At 42.0% G+C, this 25,000-nt stretch overlaps 2 protein-coding genes across 2 annotated transcripts; one reads left to right on the forward strand and one right to left on the reverse strand.

The window, feature by feature from the left end:
- Window positions 1-11,628: 11,628 nt before the first annotated feature.
- Window positions 11,629-13,034, reverse strand: LOC143039119 (uncharacterized). Its single transcript, XM_076208975.1, has 2 exons — window positions 12,984-13,034; window positions 11,629-12,126 (listed from the first exon to the last, which is right to left on the reverse strand). The coding sequence occupies exons 1-2, from the start codon at window positions 13,032-13,034 to the stop codon at window positions 11,629-11,631; spliced, it is 549 nt and encodes a 182-aa protein (XP_076065090.1).
- A 702-nt stretch (window positions 13,035-13,736) lies between these two features.
- On the forward strand, window positions 13,737-19,707 carry LOC143039120 (uncharacterized). Its single transcript, XM_076208976.1, has 2 exons — window positions 13,737-13,751; window positions 19,210-19,707. The coding sequence occupies exons 1-2, from the start codon at window positions 13,737-13,739 to the stop codon at window positions 19,705-19,707; spliced, it is 513 nt and encodes a 170-aa protein (XP_076065091.1).
- Window positions 19,708-25,000: the final 5,293 nt, after the last annotated feature.

Genomic DNA, 25,000 nt, shown 5'->3' on the forward strand with positions numbered 1-25,000 from the left:
TTTACAGCATTATGGTCCATAAAAATCACTATTCTTCAACGTTACTCTAATACCTCTGCTCCTATCGCCAGCCTTGCTACCACAACAGGAGGACAGAAGAACGGGTGAGGTTTTGCCATGACCACTAAGAGAAAAGAAATCGTTAGCCCTGCGCCATTATCAGGATCAGAAAGGACGGCTTGCAAATATGGACGAGGACCCATGCCAATGCCGATTTTCGCTTTGCCTGCCACTGTTGGAGGGGTCAAAAAGGTTAATCCCAAGAGTTAACAACTAGTAAATTTGGGGCATTCACCAGCTCTCCTCAGACCTCTACATTGATTGAAAAGGTGTTAAAAATAAATACAGTTAAAAGGTTTTTTGACATAGTCAAAACCAGGACCTAGTTCGAAGACTGAGTGTCAGCCCCTCAGGGCAGCACCTCATGATGGAGGTGAGGTGGTTGAGACTGTTTTGAAAAAGAATGTCCATCATCTTGCAGCCCCACCACATGAACCATGGAGGTAACCATCGTTGCTTCTCCCGACACAAGATGAAGGATGTAGAAAGGAAGAAGAGGGTCTTCCGTTTAGCCAAATCAAAACAAAGCACTTCGGTAACGACGTGATACTATCAGTGGTGATGATGACGTTAATGATAGTGAAGATGATGATGATGATACGACGACAGTGGTAGTGGTGATGGTGGTGGCAGTGGAGGTGGTGATGATGGTGTACGTGATGGTGGTGAATATTCGTGGTGGTGTTTGTGGTAATGATGGTAGTGGTTGTGGTGGAAATATGAGAAATGATGGTGAAGGTAGCGATGGTATTAGTGAGGGTTACGGTAGAAATTGTAGCATCAGCTTCAGTGAAGGTGATTGCAAAAAACCCAACGGTTATCCTATATAACACTATCCTACTCTTTTTTGTGTGTTTTTTTTTGGGGGGGGGACACACAAAGCGTTGCTCACACGCGGTATAATATACGGCTAACCATGTAATCATAGAATAACATTTATTTTTCCTCTTCTCCAGGTCTACCAGATTTCTTAAATGAATGGATGAAGTACAAATATATTCAGTACAATATTGATTTAGGGACAAGAGTTGACATGCTAGAGTTTTAACTAATTTTTGGGAAAATGTGAGGTGAGGTCAAGAATTTCTAAATCCACAATGTCCAGACACACAAGCACGCACACAAAAATCAACACACATACACGCACACAAGAACACAGGCTCGAACGCACGCAAACGGTCACCTGCTGCTGATGATGAAAGGCTCCTTTCGAGCAGGCCCAACGTATAAATGCAGCACCTCTCCGTCCATCTCTTCAGTTCGCATCGCCGAGTGTATTCAGTACATCAGCATTATGTGGAAAGGTTAGTAGCCCTTGAGCCATCACCGTTTTTTGCCTAGTGTCTACACCGTACACGCCTGTACCCTCGGTTAAAGATCGCCTTCAAAATCTTAAGGTTCTTAGATCATCTGCAATTGCTAGCTGACCGTTGTGTTGGGGGGGAAATATCAAAATTGTCGATGATCAAATGTGATTGTGTTCACATCAATTATTGCTTCTAGCTATTTGGAAGGCTCTGCGGTACGACATTCATGTTGGATATAAGGGAGGGATTGTCCATATCACTCTTTTCACAAGAGTATTTAATAAAGCTGGGTGTTGACAATTTGATATTTGCAACACTAGATTATTGAGTCTCGTCGTTCCTCTCTATTTAAACCCTCCTAATTTATATGAATCATCTGATTCCCTTAGATTGTCCCTCCTCCTCCGTCTCCGTGGCTGTGGCATGGGCCGGTAATCACATCCCCGACTACCCGGTTACTTCGCACCCCAGTCTACGGATACAATCCATCCTCCTCGTCCCCCGCCCAACCTAACAATCAGCCCTGGTTATGGCCTCTTTTCGAATGTCGCTTACGCCGTCAAGGATTACCTACTCCGGCAACGATTACGCCCACGAGCAGAAGAGCGACGCGGCGTCGTCCACCTCGGGTTCCTACCACGTTCGCTCTTCCCCGACGGACCGAATTGAAACAGTCAACTTCGACGCGCGATGAACTACAGCGGCTACGTAAGCCGAAGTCTCCTACGAGGATCAGGCTAAGCATCCCGCTCCTGCGCCCTACCATCCCGCCCCGGCACCCTACCATCCCACTCCGGCTCCGTACCACCCCACCCCGGCGCCCGACAATCCCCCCCCCTCACCCTACCATCCCACTCCGGCTCCCTATCATCCCGCCCCGGCACCCTACCATCCCACTCCAGCGCCTTACCATCCCCCACCAACATATGCCTAAGCTCCTCCGGGTGAGGGTCAGGCCACCCTCACCATTGAGGGTGGCGCGCCTAGAAACCCCTTGTGAGAAGGTGCCTCACAGACACTCTGAGCACCAATTACTGAGGTCCTCGTCTACATAATCGACCTTTAATCAGTTACACCCATCTTCATATTCACATACGCCTCTCTTGAGCCCATACTTACCCCACTTTCCACACACGTCTCATTCAGTCCTGATCTGGGTATCAGTGATGAAAAAACATTTTACTCAGACCTACTAATACCAAAGTAATTAGCACTTTCTTAGTCAAAGTTCCAATGTTCTAGTCACCATGACACTGTCCACTTGATTTATTCATACATAATTTAGGAAGAACTATTTGACACTCTACAGTATGGCTGCAAAAACGGAAAACATTCCTTCCTGTGGCTCATGTAAGGTTTGGTCATATGTGAGCAACGAATAAACAAGATTTTGTTGTCATGTTCGTGAATTTCTTGGCGCCAATTTCCATCACATTTTTCTGGTGAAATATTTTACTCTATATATCATAAACAAATTCAAAAGTATGCATGCTAGTTCGAGAAAAATAGGTATGATCCTGTGAGTTTATCTCTCCTCCTGAGTATTATAATGAAGTAAATACATTCAGGTAAATGAACAAAAGTATGACACCTGGAATAGTAATGACTACAATGACAACAACTACGACAGTAATAAGACACCAACGACAATGACAACACTGCCAATAATAAAAGACGATCAAAATTACCCCAACTCATCTTAAGAAAAGGTCTCCTGAAGACGATTTTAACAAATAACAAGGCCAATCTCATTTTCTAGACCAGAGCCTGTCCTATATCCGTTTCACCTGAATTATTGCAATTGCATTGTTACCATTATTGGCTGTTGCATTTTAAATTGGAATATTTCCTTTACCAAGTGACCTAGGTGAAGCAAGCCCACTGATATATTGTATGAACCTTTCTCGGATATTTTTCAAATGAAATATAGCACACAGACTGTCCAGTGGGATTTTCCATATTTCTAACATAATCTGAAAGTTTATAACAGCTGCAGTTAGAGAAATGACAGAACGAGCAACTCATGCCGAGGTTTGGGCTAATCTAATTGCTCGCTTAGAGAAAGTAGGAATCAGTAAATAACATATATATATATATACTTTAACTAATCATAAGGATTCCAATGTATTCAAGGTTGGAAAGCTTATCCTAAAAGATATGCACATAGTGGGTAACGAAAGTGAGAATCAGCCTAGTTGAAATGACAAAGATTAAATTTTCTGTGACAGTAACGACGTGACTTTTGATTCTGTCGCTAGTTCGTTGTTGCCTCATATATTGATTTATTTCATAGAAATTGCCAACTCTGTACCTCCTGTAAGGGGCGCTGTTCATACTTAAAACTTTGTGTTAAGGACGTAATTATGTCTCACTATAGCACAAATACACTACTCGGTAAGGAATGGAAGCTTGTGAACAAGACACACACACAAAATATGTAACACATGTTTCGACGATATACTGTAGAACGGCACTCCCACAGCTTGATTGACAGATTCCCTAGGTGTCTACCTACATGTTGCAAAGTGTTGCAGGCTGTTAGTCTTTTAGAATATGGGTTTGCAAATAAGTCATTTTTGTTGTCGAAGAAGTAGGGAACCGGTAATGATGACTTACTCCATTGTCTGAAGCCCCTCCACAGCACTACAATTCCACAACCATTTCAAGAACCTGACAGCTGGAGAGTTCCCGTGAGAGTGAATGAAATGTAAAGTAATGGTACCTAAGGCAAATACTTCTACCACAACATCATCATCCTTCCTCCAATTCATAGAAGACAGAGAAACGAACCGTCTCTCCAATGCTGCCTTCCTCTGCAGTACACATGGATCCTTGTTACCAGTGATTTTTTAAAGAACCACAAAAAAGAACAACATAGACACAACTTACTGTTTTTCTCTGTTATGAACCATTTCCTCACTTTAATATCCACTACTCTCCAATAGAACTTCTCTTTCTCTGACTCTGTTCTGTTTTCGTTTTTTTTTCCTTGGCTTCTATTGTTCTTGTTTCCTCTTCCTCTTTATTCATCTCTCTTTTTCTCCAATTGGTTTTGTCTTATCTATATTCTATTTCCCTACTCTATATATTTCTTCAATTTGTTTCCCTGTTTCTTGTTCATCTTCTTGAACTACTTTTGATATCTTGTTTATTTTTTCTTCTCCTCCTTTGCTCTTGTAGTCCTATTTGGATTATGCTTCTCTTCCATCCGTAATATAATTATACATTTCTTTTTATCCGCTAAGTCTCTTACTATGTTCTCCTTATTCCTCATCACTTTAATAACTGTGTCCTTAGCTTGTTCTTTTATTTGTTGTTTACTATATCTCTAAATTCAAATTTGTTATTCTCTTGGACTTTTCTCTAACCCTGTACATATTTTGCTATGGACTCTTTATTCTCTTTATTATTCTCCTTTAATTCCTCATTCTCATCCTTTACTTCTTTTAACTGTCTTTTTAATTCTTCTATTTTTTTTTTTTTTTTTTTTTTTAGGTTTTGGTTCTCCTCCTTTAGTTCTTCCAATTTATCAACTCCTTGTGTAATCCGTGTAAGTTGACTGAACCTAACCTCCCACCATTCGTTCATTTTTGCAACAAGCAATCAATCAGATTAGCCCAAACCTCGGCATGAGTTGCTCGTTCTGTCATTTCCCTAACTGCAGCTGTTATAACTTTCAGCTTATGTTAGAAATATGGAAAATTCCACTGGACAGTCTGTGTGCTATATTTCATTTGAAAAATATCCGAGAAAGGTTCATACAATATATCAGTGGGCTTGCTTCACCTAGGTCACTTGGTAAAGGAAATGTTCCAATTTAAAATGCAACAGTCAATAATGGTAACAATACAATTGCAATAATTCAGGTAAAACGGATGTAGGACAGGCTCTGGTCTAGAAATGAGATTGGCCTGTTATTTGATAAAATCGTCTTCAGGAGACCTTTTCCTTACAGTAGTTGGGGTAATTTTGGACGTCTTTTCATTATTGGCAGTGTTGTCATTGTCGTTGGTGTCTTATTACTGTCGTAGTTGTTGTCATTGTAGTCATTGCCATTCCAGGTGTCATACTTTTGTTCATTTACCTGAATGTATTTACTTTCATTGTAATACTCACGAGGAGAGATAAACTCACAGGATCATACCTATTTTTCTCGAACTAGCATGCATACTTTTGAATTTGTTTATGATATATAGAGTAAAGTATTTCACCAGAAAAATGTGATGGAAATTGGCGCCAAGAAAATCACGAACATGACAACAAAATCTTGTTTATTATTCGTCGCTCATATATAACCAAACCTTACAAGAGCCACAGGAAGGAATGTTTTCCGTTTTTGCAGCCATAGAGTGTCAATTAGTTCTTCCTAAATTATGGTATGAATAAATCAAGTGGACAGTGTCATGGTGACTAGAACATTGGAACTTTGACTAAGAAAGTGCTAATTACTTTGGTATTAGTAGGTCTGAGTAAAAAGTTTTTTCATCACTGAATAACCAGATCAGGACTGAATGAGAAGTGTGTGGTAAGTGGGGTAAGTATGGGCTCAAGAGAGGCGTGTGTGAATATGAAGATGCGTGTAACCGAGTAAAGGTCGATTATGTAGACGAGGACCTCAGTAATTGGTGCTCAGAGTGTCTGTGAGGCACCTTCTCTCGAGGGGTTCTTGGCGCGCCACCCTCAATGGTGAGGGTGGCCTGACCCTTACCCGGAGGAGCTTAGGCATATGTTGGTGGGGATGGTAGGGCGCTGGAGTGGGATGGTAGGGTGCCGGGGTGGGATGTTAGGGAGCCGGGGTGGGATGGTAGGGTGCCGGGGTGGGATAGTAGGGAGCCGGGGTGGGATGGTAAGGAGCCGGAGTGGGATGGTAGGGTGCCGGGGCGGGATGGTAGGGCGCAGAGCGGGATGCTTAGCCTCACCCTCGTAGGAGACTTCGGCTACGTAGCCGCTGTAGTCATCGGCGTCGAAGTTGACTGTTTCAATTCGGCGTCGTCGGGAAGAGCGACGTGGTAGGAACCCGAGGTGACGACGCCGTCGCTCTTCTGCTCGTGGGCGTAATCGTTGCCGGAGTAGTCTTTGACGGCGTAAGCGAATTCGAAGGGCATACCAGGCTGATTGTAGGTTGGACGAGGAGGAGGATTGTATCCGTAGACTGGGGGCGAGTCGGGTTGTGGAGCGGCCCATGCCACAGCCACGGAGACGCAGAGGAGGACAATCTAAGGGAGTGAGATGATCAGATAAATTAGGTAAATAGAGAGGAACGACGAGACTAAATCATCTATGTTGCAAGTATGAAATGTCAAAACCTAACTATAAATACTCTGTGAAAGAATGACATGACAATCCCTCCTTTATATCCAACATGAATGTCGTGCGCAGAGCCTTCCAAATAGCTAGAAGCAATAATGATGTGAACATAACCACATTTGATCATCGATCGATGATTTTGATGTATCCAACCCACGGTCAGCTTGCAATGCAGATGATCTAAGACCTTAAGACTTTGAAAGCGACCTTTAACCGAGGTACAGACGTCCTCGGTGTAGACACTAGGCAAACGGCGATATCTCAAGTGCTACTAACCTTCCACATAATGCTGATGGACTGAAACACTCGGCGATGCGAACTGACGAATAGACGAAGAGGAGCTGCATTTATACGTTGGGCCTGCACGAAAGGAGCCTTTCATCATCAGCAGCAGGTGACGTTTGCGTGCGTTCGAGCCTGTGTTCTTGTGTGCGTGTATGTGTATTGAATTTTGTGTGCGTGCTTGTGTATCTGGACGTGCGATTTAGAAATCCCTGACCTCACCTCACCTTTCCCAAAAATTAGTAAAACTCTAGCATGTTAACTCTTGTCGTTAATTAGTATTGTACTGCTTATATTTGTGCTTAATCCGCTCATTCAAGAAATCTTTAGGCTGGAAAGATAAAAATAAATGTTTATCTATGATTACATGGTAGCCGTATATTATACCGCGTTTGAGCAACGATTTGCGTGTGCCCCACAAGTAAAAACAAGATTAGGATAGTGATATATAGGATACCGTGTGGTTTGCAATCACCTTCAATGTAATTGCGAATACAATTACTACCGTCACCATCACTAATACCATCGCTACCATTACTCTTATTTCCATCACCACTGATAGTATCACGTCGTATACCGAAGTGCTTTGTTTTGATTTGGCTAAACGAAAGACCCTCTTCTTCCTTTCTCCATCCTTAATCTTGTGTCGGGAGCAACGACGGTTACCTCCCTGGTTCATGTGGTGGGCCTGCAAGATGATGGACAATCATTTCCAAAACCCATCAACCCCCTCACCTCCATCGAGAGGTGCAGCCCTGAGGGGATGATACTCAGTCTTCGAACTAAGTCCTGGTTTTGTTTTTATCAACTTTAACTGTATTTATAACACCTTTCCAATCATGTAGAGGTGAGAGCTGGCGAATGCCCCCAATTCATTACGTGTTAACTCTTGGGATTAATCTTTTGACCCCTCCAACAGTGGCAGGCAAAGTGAAAATCGGCATTGGCATGGGTCGACCATATTTGCAGCCGTCCTTTCGACCCTGATAATGGCGCAGGGCTAACGATTTCTTTTCTTAATGGTCATGCAAACTTCGACCGTTCTTCTGTCCTTCTGTTGTGGTAGCAAGACTGGCGATAGGAGCAGAGGTATTAGAGTAACGTTGAAGAAAGTGATTTTTATGGACCATAATGCTGTAAACAGTGATGATTGTAACCAAAAAATGAAAGACGAGAGAAATATGGTAACAACGAGAATCTTAATATTTGACGTTTTTCTCTTCTCTTTCTCTATTGTTCTTATTTTTTTTTTTTTCATCTCTCGAGAAAACGAGTGACAGTCAAATGACTAGCAATTATTCCTCAAACCCGAAGACACGATTTGGCGAAAGGGGGAAATAGAGAGGAAGTATGCTTGTGTATGCACACACACGCGCACACACACACACACACACACACACACACACACACACACACACACACACTCACACACACGCACACACACACACACACACACACACACACACACACACACACACACACACACACACACACACACACACACACACACACACACACACACACACACACACACACACACACACACACACACACACACACACACACACACACACACACACACACACACACACACACACACACACACAGGCACACACACACACGCGCGCGCGCGACAGTCGAAGTGACAGCGAAGATTGGACTCCAGAAAAAAATATAATTTTCGTGGTTCTCAACGAAAGGGAGTACCTGTGTTGTATTAGTTGGAAAGGGGAAAGCTCATGGTCTAGTGGGGAGGTGAATAAAAAGGAGAAGGGGAGGGATTACTCAGGTAAATGGAAGGTAATGAAGAAGGGGAAGAGCGGGCCCCGTAAGTCAGAATGAATGTTAACAAGAGATGTGCACGTGATAGAGGTGAAGTGGAAGAGGCTAGTAAAAATGTAAAAATTAGAAATATAGATACGAGCAGCACAATAGAAGGTGAAGATAATTATTTCTACGAACTTAATGAGGGAGGAGATGACAACCTCCCCCGATTAACATGTCCTAGAGGATAAAGTAGCAAAACTAAACGAATGTTGCGAGGTTAGGGTCCAGTCAACTTAGACGGATTACATAAAGAGTTGATAAATTGAATGAACTAAGGAAGGAGAGCAAAACCTAAAAAAAAAAAAATAGAAGAATTAAAAAGACAGTTAAAAGAAGTAAAGGATGGGATTGAGGAATTAAAGAAAATTTATAAAGAGAATAAATAGTCCATAGCAAACGAGGTACAGGGTTGGAGAAAAGTCCAGAACAACAAATTTAATTTAGAGATATAGTAAAACCACAGATAAAAGAACAAACTAAGGACACAGTTATTAAAGTGATGAGAAAGAAGGAGACTATAGTCAGAGACTTAGCGGATAAAACGAAATGTATAATTATGTTTGGGATGGAAAAAAGTATAATCCAAATAGGACTACACGAGTAAAAGAGGAGAAGGAAAAAGAAAACAAGATATCAAAAGTAGTTCAAAAAGATGAACAAGAAACAGGGAAAGAAATTGAAGAAATATATAGAGTAGGGAAAAAGAGGAAGAGGAAACAAGAAGAATAGAAGCCAAGGAAAAAAAAAACGAAAACAGAACAGAGTCAGAGAAAGAGAAGTTCTATTGGAGAGTAGTGGATATGAAATTGAGGAAATGGTTCATAGCAGAGAAAAACAGTAAGTTGTGTCTATGCTGTTCTTTTTGTGGTTCTTTAAAAAATCACTGGTAACAAGGATCCATGTGTACTGCAGAGGAAGGCTGCATTGGAGAGACGGTTCGTTTCTCTGTCTTCTATGAATGGGAGGAAGGATGATGATTATTGTGGTAGACGTATTTGCCTTAGGTACCATTACTTTACATTTCATTCACTCTCACGGGAACTCTCCAGCTGTCAGGTTCTTGAAATGGAATGGAAATTCTAGTGCTGTGGAGGGGCTTCAGACAATGGAGTAAGTCATCATTACCGGTTCCCTACTTCCTCGACAACAAGAATGACTTATTTGCAAACCCATATTCTAAAAGAATAACATCCTGCAACACTTTGCAACATGTAGGTAGACTCCTAGGGAATCTGTCAATCAAGCTGTGGCAGTGCCGTTCTACAGTATATCGTCGAAACATATGTTACATATCTTGTGTGTGTGTCTTGTTCACAAGCATCCATTCATTACCGAGTAGTGTATTTTGTGCTATAGTGAGACATAATTACATCCTTAACAAAAAGTTTTTAAGTATGAACAGCGCACCTTACAGGGGGTACAGAGTTGGCAATTTCTATGAAATAAATCAATATATGAGGCAACAACGAACTAGCGACAGAATCAAAAACCACGTCGTTACATGTCACGGAAAATTTAATCTTTGTCATTTCAACTAGGCTGATTCTCACTTTCGTTACCCACTATGTGCTTATCTTTCAGGATAAGCTTTCCAACCTTGAATACATTGGAATCATTATGATTAGTTAAAGTATATATATATATATATAATATATATATATATATAATATATATGTATATATATATATATATATATATATGTTATTTACTGATTCCTACTTTCTCTAAGCGAGCAATCAGATTAGCCCAAACTTCGGCATGAGTTGCTCGTTCTGTCATTTCTCTAACTGCAGCTGTTATAACTTTCAGCTTATGTTAGAAATATGGAAAATCCCACTGGACAGTCCTGTGTGCTATATTTCATTTGAAAAATATCCGAGAAAGGTTCATACAATATATCAGTGGGCTTGCTTCACCTAGGTCACTTGGTAAAGGAAATGTTCCAATTTAAAATGCAACAGCCAATAATGGTAACAATACAATTGCAATAAATCAGGTGAAACGGATGTAGGACAGGCTCTGGTCTAGAAAATGAGATTGGCCTATTATTTGATAAAATCATCTTCAGGAGACCTTTTCTTAAGAGTTTTTGGGGTAATTTTGGACGTCTTTTATTATTGGCAGTGTTTGTCATTGTCGTTGGTGTCTTATTACTGTCGTAGTTGTTGTCATTGTAGTCATTACTATTCCAGGTGTCATACTTTTGTTCATTTACCTGAATGTATTTACTTCATTGTAATACTCAGGAGGATAGATAAACTCACAGGATCATACCTATTTTTTCTCGAACTAGCATGCATACTTTTGAATTTGTTTATTGATATATAGAGTAAAATATTTCACCAGAAAAATGTGATGGAAATTGGCGCCAAGAAAATCACAAACATGACAACAAAATCTTGTTTATTCGTCGCTCATATATGACCAAACCTTACAAGAGCCACAGGAAGGAATGTTTTCCGTTTTAGCAGCCATAGAGTGTCAATTAGTTCTTCCTAAATTATGTATGAATAAATCAAGTGGACAGTGTCATGGTGACTAGAACATTGGAACTTTGACAAAGGAAGTGCTAATTACTTTGGTATTAGTAGGTCTGAGTAAGATGTTTTTTCATCACTGATAACCAGATCAGGACTGAATGAGAAGTGTGTGGTAAGTAGGGTAAGTATGGGCTCAAGAGAGGCGTGTGTGAATATGAAGATGCGTGTAACCGAGTAAAGGTCGATTATGTAGACGAGGACCTCAGTAATTGGTGCTCAGAGTGTCTGCGAGGCACCTTCTCTCGAGGGGGTCTTGGTGCGCCACCCTCAATGGTGAGGGTGGCCTGACCCTGACCCGGAGGAGCTTAGGCATATGTTGGTGGGGGATGGTAGGGCGCTGGAGTGGGATGGTAGGGTGCCGGGGTGGGATGATAGGGAGCCGGGGTGGGATGGTAGGGTGACGGGGTGGGATAGTAGGGCGCCGGGGTGGGGTGGTAGGGAGCCGGTGTGGGATGGGAGGGTGCCGGGGCGGGATGGTAGGGCGCAGGAGCGGGATGCTTAGCCTCACCCTCGTAGGAGACTTCGGCTACGTAGCCGCTGTAGTCATCGGCGTCGAAGTTGACTGTTTCAATTCGGCCGTCGGGAAGAGCGACGTGGTAGGAACCAGAGGTGACGACGCCGTCGCTCTTCTGCTCGTGGGCGTAGTCGTTGCCGGAGTAGTCTTTGACGGCGTAAGCGAATTCGAAGGGCATACCAGGCTGATTGTAGGTTGGGCGAGGAGGAGGATTGTATCCGTAGACTGGGGGCGAGTCGGGATGTGTACCGGCCCATGCCACAGCCACGGAGACGGAGAGGAGGACAATCTAAGGGAATCAGATGATCATATAAATTAGGAGGTAAATAGAGAGGAACGACGAGACTCAATCATCTATGTTGCAAATATGAAATGTCAACATCCAGCTTTAAATACTCTGTGAAAGAGTGATATGACAATCCCTCCCTTATATCCAACATGAATGTCGTACGCAGAGCCTTCCAACTAGCTAGAAGCAATAATTATGTGAACACAATCACATTTGATCATCGACAATTTTGATGTATCCAACCCACGGCCAGCTAGCAATGCCGATGATCTAAGACCTTAAGACTTTGAAGGCGATCTTTAACCGAGGTACAGGCGTGCTCGGTGTAGACACTAGGCAAACGGTGATGGCTAAAGTGCTACTAACCTTCCACATAATGCTGATGGACTGAAACACTCGGCGATGCGAACTGACGAATGGACGGAGAGGAGCTGCATTTATACGTTGGGACTGCACGAAAGGAGCCTTTCATCAGGACCAGCAGGTGACGTTTTCGTGCGTTCGAGCCCGTGTTCTTGTGTGCGTGTATGTGTGTTGAATTTTGTGTGCGTGCTTGTGTGTCTGGGCGCGCGATTTGCAAATATCTGACCTCACATTACCTTTCCCAAAAATTAGTAAAACTCTAGCAGGTCAACTCTTGTCATTAATCAGTATTGTACTGCTTATATATGTGCTTCATCCGTTCATTTAAGATATCTTTAGGCTGGAGAGAGAAAAATAAGTGTTAATCTATGATTACATGGTAGCCGTATATTATACCGCTTGTGAGCAACGATTTGCGTGTCCCGCCCTAAAAAAAAAAAAAAAAAAAAGAGTAGGATAGTGATATATAGGATAACCGTGAGGTTTGCAATCACCTTCACTGAAGCTGATGCTACAATTACTACCGTCACCATCACTAATACCATCGCTACCATCACCATCATTACTCATATTTCCATCACAACCACTACCATCATTATCACAAACACCACCACGAATATCACCACCATCACTACACCATCATCACCACCTCCACTGCCACCACTATCATCACCACTACCACTGTCGTCGTATCATCATCATCACAATCATTAACGTCATCATCACCACTGATAGTATCACGTCGTTACCGAAGTGCTTTGTTTTGATTTGGCTAAACGGAAGACCCTCTTCTTCCTTTCTCCATCCTTCATCTTGTGTCGGGAGCAACGACGGATACCTCCCTGGTTCATGCGGTGGGCCTGCAAGATGATGGACACACTTTTTCAAAACCCGTCAACCACCTCACCTCCATCATGAGGTGCTGCCCTAAGGGGCTGACACTCAGTCTTCGAACTAAGTCCTGGTTTTGTCTTTGTCAACTTTAACTGTATTTATAACACCTTTCCAATCATGTAGAGGTGAGAGCTGGTGAATGCCCCCAATTTACTACGTGTTAACTCTTGGAATTAACCTTTTGACCCCTCCAACAGTGGCAGGCAAAGTAAAAAGTCGGCATTGGCATGGGTCGACCATATTTGCAGCCGTCCTTTCGACCCTGATAATGGCGCAGGGCTAACGATTTTATTTCTTAGTGGTCATGCAATTTTCACCCGTTCTTCTGTCCTCCTGTGGTGATAGCAGGACTGATGATAGGAGCAGAGGTAGTAAGGAAACGTTGAAGAAAGTAATTTTTATGGACCATAATGCTGTAAACAGTGATGATTGTAACCAAAAAATGAAAAATGAGAGAAAAATGGTAACAACGAGAATCTTAATAATTAATGTTTTTCTCTTCTCTTTCTCTATTGTTCTGATTTTTTTTCATCTATCGAGAGAACGACTGACAGTCAAATGACTTGCAATTGTTCCTCAAACATGAAGACACGATTTGGCGAAAGGGGAAATAGAAAGCATGTATGCTTGTGTATGCACACACACGCACACACACACACACACACACACACACACACACACACACACACACACACACACACACACACACACACACACACACACACACACATACACACACACACACACACACACGCGCGCGCGAGACAGTCGAAGTGACAGCAAAAATTGGACTCCAGAAAATAATACAATTTTCGTGGATCTCAACGAGAGGGAGTACCTGTGTTGTATTAGTAGGAAAAGGGAAAGCTCGTGGTCTAGTGGGAAGGTGAATAAAAAGGAGAAGGGGAGGGATTACTCAGGAAAATGGAAGAAAATGAAGAAGGGGAAGAACGGGCCCCGAAAGTCAGAATGAATGTTATCAAGAGATGCGCACGTGTTAGAGGTGAAGTGGAAGGGGCTAGTAAAAATGTAAAAATTAGAAATATAGATACGAGCAGCACAATAGAAGGTGAAGATAATTATTTCTACGAATTTAATGAGGGAGAGGATGACAACCTCCCCCGATTAACATGTCTAGAGGAAAAACTAGCAAAAATAAACGAATGTTGGGAGGTTAGGGTCAGTCAACTTAGACGGAGTACATAAAGAGTTGATAAATTGAAAGTACTAAGGAAGGAGAGAAAAAAAAAAAAAAAAAAAAAAAAAAAAAAAAAAAAAAAAAGTTAAAAAAAATAAAGGATGGGAATGAGGAATAAAATAAAAAATATAAAGAGAATAAAGAGTCCCTAGCAAAAGAGGTATAGGGTTGGAGAAAAAGTCCAAGAGAACAACAAATTTAATTTACAGATATAGTAAAACCACAGATAAAAGAACAAACTAAGGACACAGTTATTAAAGTGATGAGAAAGAAGGAGAATATAGTAAGAGACTTAGCGGATAAAAAGAAATGTATAATTATGTTTGGGATGGAAGAAAAGCATAATCCAAATAGGACTACACGGGTAAAAGAGGAGAAGGAAAAAGAAAACAAGATATCAAAAGTAGTTCAAGAAGATGAACAAGAAACAGGGAAAGAAATTGATGAAATATATAGAGTAGGGAAATAAAATATAGATAAGACCAGACCAATTGGTGAAAAAGAGAGATGAATAAAGAGGAAAAAGCGGATGAGGAAACAAGAAGAATAGAAGCCAAGGAAAAAAAAAAAAACGAAAACAGAACAGAGTCAGAGAAAGAAAAGTTCTATTGGAGAGTAGTGGATATGAAAGTGAGGAAATGGTTCATAGCAGAGAAAAAAAGTAAGTTGTGTCTATGCTGTTCTTTTTTGTGGTTCTTTAAAAAATCACTGGAAACAAGGATCCATGTGTACTGCAGAGGAAGGCAGCATTGGAGAGACGGTTCGTTTCTCTGTCTTCTATAACTTGGAGGAAGGATGATGATGTTGTGGTAGACGTATATGCCTTAGGCACCATTACTTTACATTTCATTCACTCTCACGGGAACTCTCCAGCTGTCAGGTTTCTTGAAATGGAATGGAATTGTAGTGCTGTGGAGGGGCTTCAGACAATGGAGTGAGTCATCATTACCGGTTCCCTACTTCTTCGACAACAAAAATGACTTATTTGCAAACCCATATTCTAAAAGACTAACAGCCTGCAACACTTTGCAACATGTAGGTAGACACCTATGGAATCTGTCAGTCAAGCTGTGGCAGTGCCGTTCTATATCGTCGAAACATGTGTTACATATTTTGTGTGTGTGTCTTGTTCACAAGCTTCCATTCCTTACCGAGTAGTGTATTTGTGCTATAGTGAGACATAATTACGTCCTTAACACAAAGTTTTAAGTATGAACAGCGCACCTTACAGGAGGTACAGAGTTGGCAATTTCTATGAAATAAATCAATATATGAGGCAACAACGAACTAGCGACAGAATCAAATCCCATGTCGTTACTGTCACAGAAAATTTAATCTTTGTTATTTCAACTAGACTGATTCTCACTTTCGTTACCCACTATGTGCATATCTTTCAGGATAAGCTTTCCAACCTTGAATACATTGGAATCCTTATGATTAGTTAAAGTATATATATATATGTTATTTACTGATTCCTACTTTCTCTAAGCGAGCAATCAGATTAGCCCAAACCTCGGCATGAGTTGCTCGTTCTATCATTCCTCTAACTGCAGCTGTTATAGCTTTCAGCTTATGTTAGAAATATGGAAAATCCCACTGGACAGTCTGTGTGCTATATTTCATTTGAAAAATATCCGAGAAAGGTTCATAAAGTATATCAGTGGGCTTGCTTCACCTAGGTCACTTGGTAAAGGAAATATTCTAATTTAAAATGCAACAGCCAATAATGGTAACAATGCAATTGCAGTAATTCAGGCGAAACGGATGTAGGACAGGCTCTGGTCTAGAAAAAAAGATTGGCCTGTTATTTGTTAAAATCGTCTTCAGGAGACCTTTTGTTAAGAGTAGTTGGGGTAATTTTGATCGTCCTTTTATTATTGGCAGTGTTGTCATTGTCGTTGGTGTCTTATTACTGTCGTAGTTGTTGTCATTGTAGTCATTGCTATTCCAGGTGTCATACTTTTGTTCATTTACCTGAATGTATTTACTTCATTGTAATACTCACGAGGAGAGATAAACTCACAGGATCATACCTATTTTTCTCAATGTAGCATGCATACTTTTGAATTTGTTTATGATATATAGAGTAAAATATTTCACCAGAAAAATGTGATGGAAATTGGCGCCAAGAAAATCACGAACATGACAACAAAATCTTGTTTATTCGTCGCTCATATATAACCAAACCTTACAAGAGCCACAGGAAGGAATGTTTTCCGTTTTTGCAGCCATAGAGTGTCAATTAGTTCTTCCTAAATTATGTATGAATAAATGAAGTGGACAGTGTCATGGTGACTAGAACATTGGAACTTTGACTAAGAAAGTGCTAATTACTTTGGTATTAGTAGGTCTGAGTAAAATGTTTTTTCATCACTGATAACCATAACCAGATCAGGACTGAATGAGAAGTGTGTGGTAAGTAGGGTAAGTATGGGCTCAAGAGAGGCGTGTGTGAATATGAAGATGGGTGTAAGTGAGTAAAGGTCGATTATGTAGACGAGGACCTCAGTAATTGGTGCTCAGAGTGTCGGTGAGGCACCTTCTCACGAGGGGTTCTTGGCGCGCCACCCTTAATGGTGAGGGTGGCTTCACCCTGACCCGGAGGAGCTTAGGCATATGTTGGTGGGGGATGGTAGGGCGCTGGAGTGGGATGGTAGGGTGCCGGGGTGGGATGATAGGGAGCCGGGGTGGGATGGTAGGGTGACGGGGTGGGATAGTAGGGAGCCGGGGTGGGGTGGTAAGGAGCCGGAGTGGGATGGTAGGGTACCGGGGCGGGATGGTAGGGCGCAGGATCGGGATGCTTAGCCTCACCCTCGTAGGAGACTTCGGCTACGTAGCCGCTGTAGTCATCGGCGTCGAAGTTGACTGTTTCAATTCGGCCGTCGGGAAGAGCGACGTGGTAGGAACCAGAGGTGACGACGCCGTCGCTCTTCTGCTCGTGGGCGTAGTCGTTGCCGGAGTAGTCTTTGACGGCGTAAGCGAATTCGAAGGGCATACCAGGCTGATTGTAGGTTGGGCGAGGAGGAGGATTGTATCCGTAGACTGGGGGCGAGTCGGGTTGTGGACCGGCCCATGCCACAGCCACGGAGACGGAGAGGAGGACAATCTAAGGGAATCAGATGATCATATAAATTAGGAGGTAAATAGAGAGGAACGACGAGACTCAATCATCTATGTTGCAAATATGACATGTCAACACCCAGTTTTAAATACTCTGTGAAAGAGTGATATGACAATCCCTCCCTTATATCCAACATAAATGTCGTACGCAGAGCCTTCCAAATAGCTAGAAGCAATAATTATGTGAACACAATCACATTTGATCATCGACAATTTTGATGTATCCAACCCACGGCCAGCTAGCAATGCCGATGATCTAAGACCTTAAGACTTTGAAGGCGATCTTTAACCGAGGTACAGACGTGCTTGGTGTAGACACTAGGCAAACGGCGATGGCTCAAGTGCTACTAACCTTCCACATAATGCTGATGGACTGAAACACTCGGCGATGCGAACTGACGAATGGACGGAGAGGAGCTGCATTTATACGTTGGGACTGCACGAAAGGAGCCTTTCATCATCAGCAGCAGGTGACGTTTGCGTGCATTCGAGCCTGTGTTCTTGTGTGCGTGTATGTGTGTTGAATTTTGTGTGCGTGCTTGTGTGTCTAGACGTGCGATTTAGAAATCCTTGACCTCACCTCACATTTTCCCAAAAATTAGTAAAACTCTAGCATGTCAACTCTTGTGGTTAATCAATATTGTACTGCTTATATTTGTGCTTCATCAATTCATTTAAGATATCTTTAGGCTGGAGAGAGAAAAATAAATGTTATTCTATGATTACATGGTAGCCGTATATTATACCGCCTGTGAGCAACTCTGCGTGTCCCCCTCTAAAAAAAAAAAAAAAAAAAAAAAAAAAGAGTAGGATAGTGATATATAGGATAGCCGTGAGGTCTGAAAACACCTAAACTGAAGCTGATGCTACAATTACTACCGTAGCCATCACTAATACCATCGCTACCATCACCATCATTACTCATATTTCCATCACAACCACTACCATCATTATCACAAACACCACTACGAATATCACCACCATCACTACATCATCATCACCACCTCCACCTCCACTGCCACCACCTGCTGGTCCTGATGAAAGGCTCCTTTCGTGCAGTCCCAACGTATAAATACAGCTCCTCTCCGTCTATTCGTCACTTCTCATCGCCGAATGTTTCAGTCCATCAGCATTATGTGGAAGGTTAGTACACTTGAGCTATCGCCGTTTGCCTAGTGTCTACACCGAGCACGTCTGTACCTCAGTTAAAGATCGCCTTCAAAGTCTTAAGGTCTTAGATCATCGGCATTGCTAGCTGACCGTGGGTTGGATACATCAAAATTGTCGATGATCAAATGTGATTGTGTTCACATAATTATTGCTTCTAGCTATTTGGAAGGCTCTGCGTACGACATTCATGTTGGATATAAGGGAGGGATTGTCATATCACTCTTTCACAGAGTATTTAAAGCTGGGTGTTGACATGTCATATTTGCAACATAGATGATTGAGTCTCGTCGTTCCTCTCTATTTACCTACTAATTTATATGATCATCTGATTCCCTTAGATTGTCCTCCTCTCCATCTCCGTGGCTGTGGCATGGGCCGGTCCACAACCCGACTCGCCCCCAGTCTACGGATACAATCCTCCTCCTCGCCCAACCTACAATCAGCCTGGTATGCCCTTCGAATTCGCTTACGCCGTCAAAGACTACTCCGGCAACGACTACGCCCACGAACAGAAGAGCGACGGCGTCGTCACCTCGGGTTCCTACCACGTCGCTCTTCCCGACGGCCGAATTGAAACAGTCAACTTCGACGCCGATGACTACAGCGGCTACGTAGCCGAAGTCTCCTACGAGGGTGAGGCTGAGCATCCCGCTCCGGCGCCCTACCATCCCGCCCCGGCACCCTACCATCCCACTCCGGCTCCTTACTACCCCACACCGGCTCCCTACTATCCCACCCCGGCACCCTACCATCCCACCCCGGCTCCCTATCATCCCACCCCGGCACCCTACCATCCCACACCAGCGCCCTACCATCCCCCACCAACATATGCCTAAGCTCCTCCGGGTGAGGGTCAGGCCACCCTCACCATTGAGGGTGGCGCGCCAAGAACCCCTCGAGAGAAGGTGCCTCAGAGACACTCTGAGCACCAATTACTGAGGTCCTCGTCTACATAATCGATTTTTACTCAGTTACACCCATCTTCATATTCACACACGCCTCTCTTGAGCCCATACTTACCCCACTTACCACACACTTCTCATTCAGTCCTGATCTGGTTATCAGTGATGAAAAAGCATTTTACTCAGACCTACTAATACCAAAGTAATTAGCACTTTCTTAGTCAAAGTTCCAATGTTCTAGTCACCATGACACTGTCCACTTGATTTGTTCATACATAATTTAGGAAGAACTAATTGACACTCTATGGCTGCAAAAACGGAAAACATTCCTTCCTGTGGCTCTTGTAAGGTTTGGTCATATATGAGCGACGAATAAACAAGATTTTGTTGTCATTTTCGTTATTTTCTTAGCGCCAATTTCCATCACATTTTTCTGGTGAAATATTTTAGTCTATATATCATAAACAAATTCAAAAGTATGCATGCTAGATTGAGAAAAATAGGTATGATCCTGTGAGTTTATCTCTCCTCCTGAGTATTACAATGAGGTAAATACATTCAGGTAAATGCACAAAAGTATGACACCTTGCATTACAATGGCGACATTGACAATAACTACTTCAGTAACAAGACATCAATAACAATGACAATACTGCCAAAACAAAATACGATGAAAATGACCCCAACAACTGTTAACAAAGGGTCTCTTAAAGACAACTTCAAAAGAGGACAGGCCAATCTAATTTTTTAGACCAGAGCCTGTCCTGCATTTGTTTCACCTGAATGATTGCAATTAGTATTTTTGCCATTATTGGCTGTTGCATTTTTATTTGGAAATTTTCCTTGACTAAGAGAACTAGGTGAAGCAAGCCCACTGATATATTGTATGAACCTTTCTCGGATATTTTTCAAATGAAATATAGCACACAGACTGTCCAGTGGGATTTTCCATATTTCTAACATAATCTGAAAGCTATAACAGCTGCAGTTAGAGAAATGATAGAACGAGCAACTCATGCTGAGGTTTGGGCTAATCTGATTGCTCGCTTAGAGAAAGTAGGAATCAGTAAATAACATATATGTATATACTTTAACTAATCATAAGGATTCCAATGTATTCAAGGTTGGAAAGCTTATCCTAAAAGATATGCACATAGTGGGTAACGAAAGTGAGAATCAGCCTAGTTGAAATGACAAAGATTAAATTTTCTGTGACAGTAACGACGTGACTTTTGATTCTGTCGCTAGTTCGTTGTTGCCTCATATATTGATTTATTTCATAGAAATTGCCAACTCTGTACCTCCTGTAAGGTGCGCTGTTCATACTTAAAACTTTGTGTTAAGGACGTAATTATGTCTCACTATAGCACAAATACACTACTCGGTAAGGAATGGAAGCTTGTGAACAAGACACACACACAAAATATGTAACACATGTTTCGACGATATAGAACGGCACTGCCACAGCTTGACTGACAGATTCCATAGGTGTCTACCTACATGTTGCAAAGTGTTGCAGGCTGTTAGTCTTTTAGAATATGGGTTTGGAAATAAGTCATTCTTGTTGTCGAAGAAGTAGGGAACCGGTAATGATGACTTACTCCATTGTCTGAAGCCCCTCCACAGCACTACAATTCCATTCCATTTCAGGAACCTGACAGCTGGAGAGTTCCCGTGAGAGTGAATGAAATGTAAAGTGATGGTGGCTAAGGCAAATACGTCTACCACAACATCATCATCCTTCCTCCAATTCATAGAAGACAGAGAAACGAACCGTCTCTCCAATGCTGCCTTCCTCTGCAGTACACATGGATCCTTGTTACCAGTGATTTTTTAAAGAACCACAAAAAAAGAACATCATAGACACAACTTACTGTTTTTCTCTGCTATGAACCATTTCCTCACATTCATATCCACTACTCTCCAATAGAACTTCTCTTTCTCTGACTCTGTTCTGTTTTCGTTTTTTTTTCCTTGGCTTCTATTCTTCTTGTTTCCTCTTCCTCTTTTTCCTCTTTATTCATCTCTCTTTTTCTCCAATTGGTCTGGTCTTATCTATATTTTATTTCCCTACTCTATATATTTCTTCAATTTGTTTCCCTGTTTCTTGTTCATCTTCTTGAACTACTTTTGATATCTTGTTTTCTTTTTCCTTCTCCTCTTTTACTCGTGTAGTCCTATTTGGATTATGCTTTTCTTCCATCCCAAACATAATTATACATTTATTTTTATCCGCTAAGTCTCTTACTATATTCTCCCTCTTTCTCATCACTTTAATAAATGTGTCCTTAGTTTGTTCTTTTATCTGTGGTTTTACTATATCTGTAAATTAAATTTGTTGTTCTCTTGGACTTTTCTCCAACCCTGTACCTCTTTTGCTATGGACTTTTTATTCTCTTTATATTTTTTCTTTAATTCCTCATTCCCATCCTTTACTTCTTTTAACTGTCTTTTTAATTCTTCTATTTTTTTTTCTAGGTTTTGCTCTCCTTCCTTAGTTTTTTCAATTTATCAACTCTTTATGTAATACGTCTAAGTTGACTGACCCTAACCTCCCAACATTCGTTTATTTTTGCTAATTGTTTCTCTAGACATGTTAATCGGGGGAGGTTGTCATCCTCTCCCTCATTAAATTCGTAGAAATAATTATCTTCACCTTCTATTGTGCTGCTCGTATCTATATTTCTAATTTTTTCATTTTTACTAGCCCCTTCCACTTCACCTCTAACACGTGCGCATCTCTTGTTAACATTCATTGTGACTTACGGGGCCCGTTCTTCCCCTTCTTCATTTTCTTCCATTTTCCTGAGTAATCCCTCCCCTTCTCCTTTTTATTCACCTCCCCACACACGAGCTTTCCCCTTTCCTACTAATACAACACAGGTACTCCCTCTCGTTGAGATCCACGAAAATTGTATTTTTTTCTGGAGTCCAATCTTTGCTGTCACTTCGACTGTCGCGCGCGCGCGCGCGCGCGCGTGTGTGTGTGTGTGTGTTTGTGTGTGTGTGTGTGTGTGTGTGTGTGTTTGTGTGTGTGTGTGTGTTTGTGTGTGTGTATGTGTGTGTGTGTGTGTGTATGTGTGTGTGTGTGTGTGTCTGTGTGTGTGTGTGTGTGTGTGTGTGTGTGTGTGTGTGTGTGTGTGTGTGTGTGTGTGTGTGTGTGTGTGTGTGTGTGTGTGTGTGTGTGTGTATGTGTGTGTGCATACACAAGCATACATGCTTTCTATTTCCCCCTTTCGCCAACTCGTGTCTTCGGGTTTGAGGAACAATTACAAGTCATTTGACTGTCACTCGTTCTTTCGATAGATGAAAAAAAATCAGAACAATAGAGAAAGAGAAGAGAAAAACATTAAATATTAAGATTCTCGTTGTTACCATATTTCTCTCGTCTTTCATTTTTTGGTTACAATCATCACTGTTTACAGCATTATGGTCCATATAAATCACTTTCTTCAACGTTACTCTAATACCTCTGCTCCTATCGCCAGTCTTGCTACCACAACAGAAGGACAGAGGAACGGGTGAAGTTTGCATGACCATTAAGAAAAGAAATCGTTAGCCCTGCGCCATTATCAGGGTCGAAAGGACGGCTGCAAATATGGTCGACCCATGCCAATGCCGACTTTTTACTTTGCCTGCCACTGTTGGAGGGGTCAAAAGGTTAATCCCAAGAGTTAATACGTAATGAATTGGGGGCATTCGCCAGCTCTCACCTCTACATGATTGGAAAGGTGTTATAAATACAGTTAAAGTTGACAAAAACAAAACCAGGACTTAGTTCGAAGACTGAGTGTCAGCCCCTCAGGGCAGCACCTCATGATGGAGGTGAGGTGGTTGACGGGTTTTGAAAAAGATTGTCCATCATCTTGCAGGCCCACCACATGAACCAGGGAGGTAACCGTCGTTGCTCCCGACACAAGATGAAGGATGGAGAAAGGAAGAAGAGGGTCTTCCGTTTAGCCAAATCAATACAAAGCACTTCGGTAACGACGTGATACTATCAGTGGTGATGATGACGATAATGATTGCGATGATGATGATACGACACCAGTGGTAGTGGTGATGATGGTGGTGGCAGTGGAGGTGGTGATGATGGTGTAGTGATTGTAATGATATTCGTGGTAGTGTTTGTGATAATGATGGTAGTGGTTGTGATGGAAATATGAGTAATGGTAGCGATGGTATTAGTGATTGTGATGGTAGTAATTGTATTGGCAATTTCAGTGAAGGTGATTGCAAACCTCACGGTATCCTATATATCACTATCCTACTCTTTTTTTTAGGGGGGGGGGACACGCAAATCGTTGCTCAAACGCGGTATAATATACGGCTACCATGTAATCATAGATAAACATTTATTTTTATCTTTCCAGCCTAAAGATTTCTTGAATGAGCGGATTAAGCACAAATATAAGCAGTACAATACTAATTAACGACAAGAGTTAACATGCTAGAGTTTTACTAATTTTTGGGAAAGGTGAGGTGAGGTCAGGGATTTCTAAGTCGCACGTCCAGACACACAAGCACGCACACAAAATTCAATACACATACACGCACACAAGAACACAGGCTCGAACGCACGCAAACGTCACCTGCTGCTGATGATGAAAGGCTCCTTTCGTGCAGTCCCAACGTATAAATGCAGCTCCTCTTCGTCTATTCGTCACTTCGCATCGCCGAGTGTTTCAGTCCATCAGCATTATGTGGAAGGTTAGTAGCACTTGAGCCATCACCGTTTGCCTAGTGTCTACACCAAGCACGTCTGGACCTCGGTTAAAGATCGCCTTCAAAGTCTTAAAGTCTTAGATCATCTGCATTGCTAGCTGACCGTGTGTTGGATACATCAAAATCGTCGATGATCAAATGTGGTTGTGTTCACATAATAATTGCTTCTAGCTATTTGGAAGGCTCTGCGCACGACATTCATGTTGGATATAAGGGAGGGATTGTCATATCATTCTTTCTCAGAGTATTTAAAGCTAGGTTTTGACATTTCATATTTGCAACATAGATAATTTAGTCTCGTCGTTCCTCTCTATTTGCCTACTAATTTATCTGACCATCTGACTCCCTTAGATTGTCCTCCTCTCCGTCTCCGTGGCTGTGGCATGGGCCGGTACACATCCCGACTCGCCCCCAGTCTACGGATACAATCCTCCTCCTCGCCCAACCTACAATCAGCCTGGTATGCCCTTCGAATTCGCTTACGCCGTCAAAGACTACTCCG

The sequence above is a fragment of the Oratosquilla oratoria genome, chromosome 25 (assembly GCF_046742065.1).
Source record: "Oratosquilla oratoria isolate Oo_2021 chromosome 25, ASM4674206v1, whole genome shotgun sequence".
Taxonomy (NCBI): domain Eukaryota; kingdom Metazoa; phylum Arthropoda; class Malacostraca; order Stomatopoda; family Squillidae; genus Oratosquilla; species Oratosquilla oratoria.

Excerpts from the sequence above, each read along its gene's own strand:
- LOC143039119 (XM_076208975.1), bottom strand. The coding sequence starts at position 13,034 with ATGGTATTAGTGATGGTGACGGTAGTAATTGTAGCATCAGCTTCAGTG. Across the intron at positions 12,127-12,983 it reads TAGCATCAGCTTCAGTGAAG|ATTGTCCTCCTCTCCGTCTC; the intron begins GTGATTGCAAAC and ends TGATTCCCTTAG.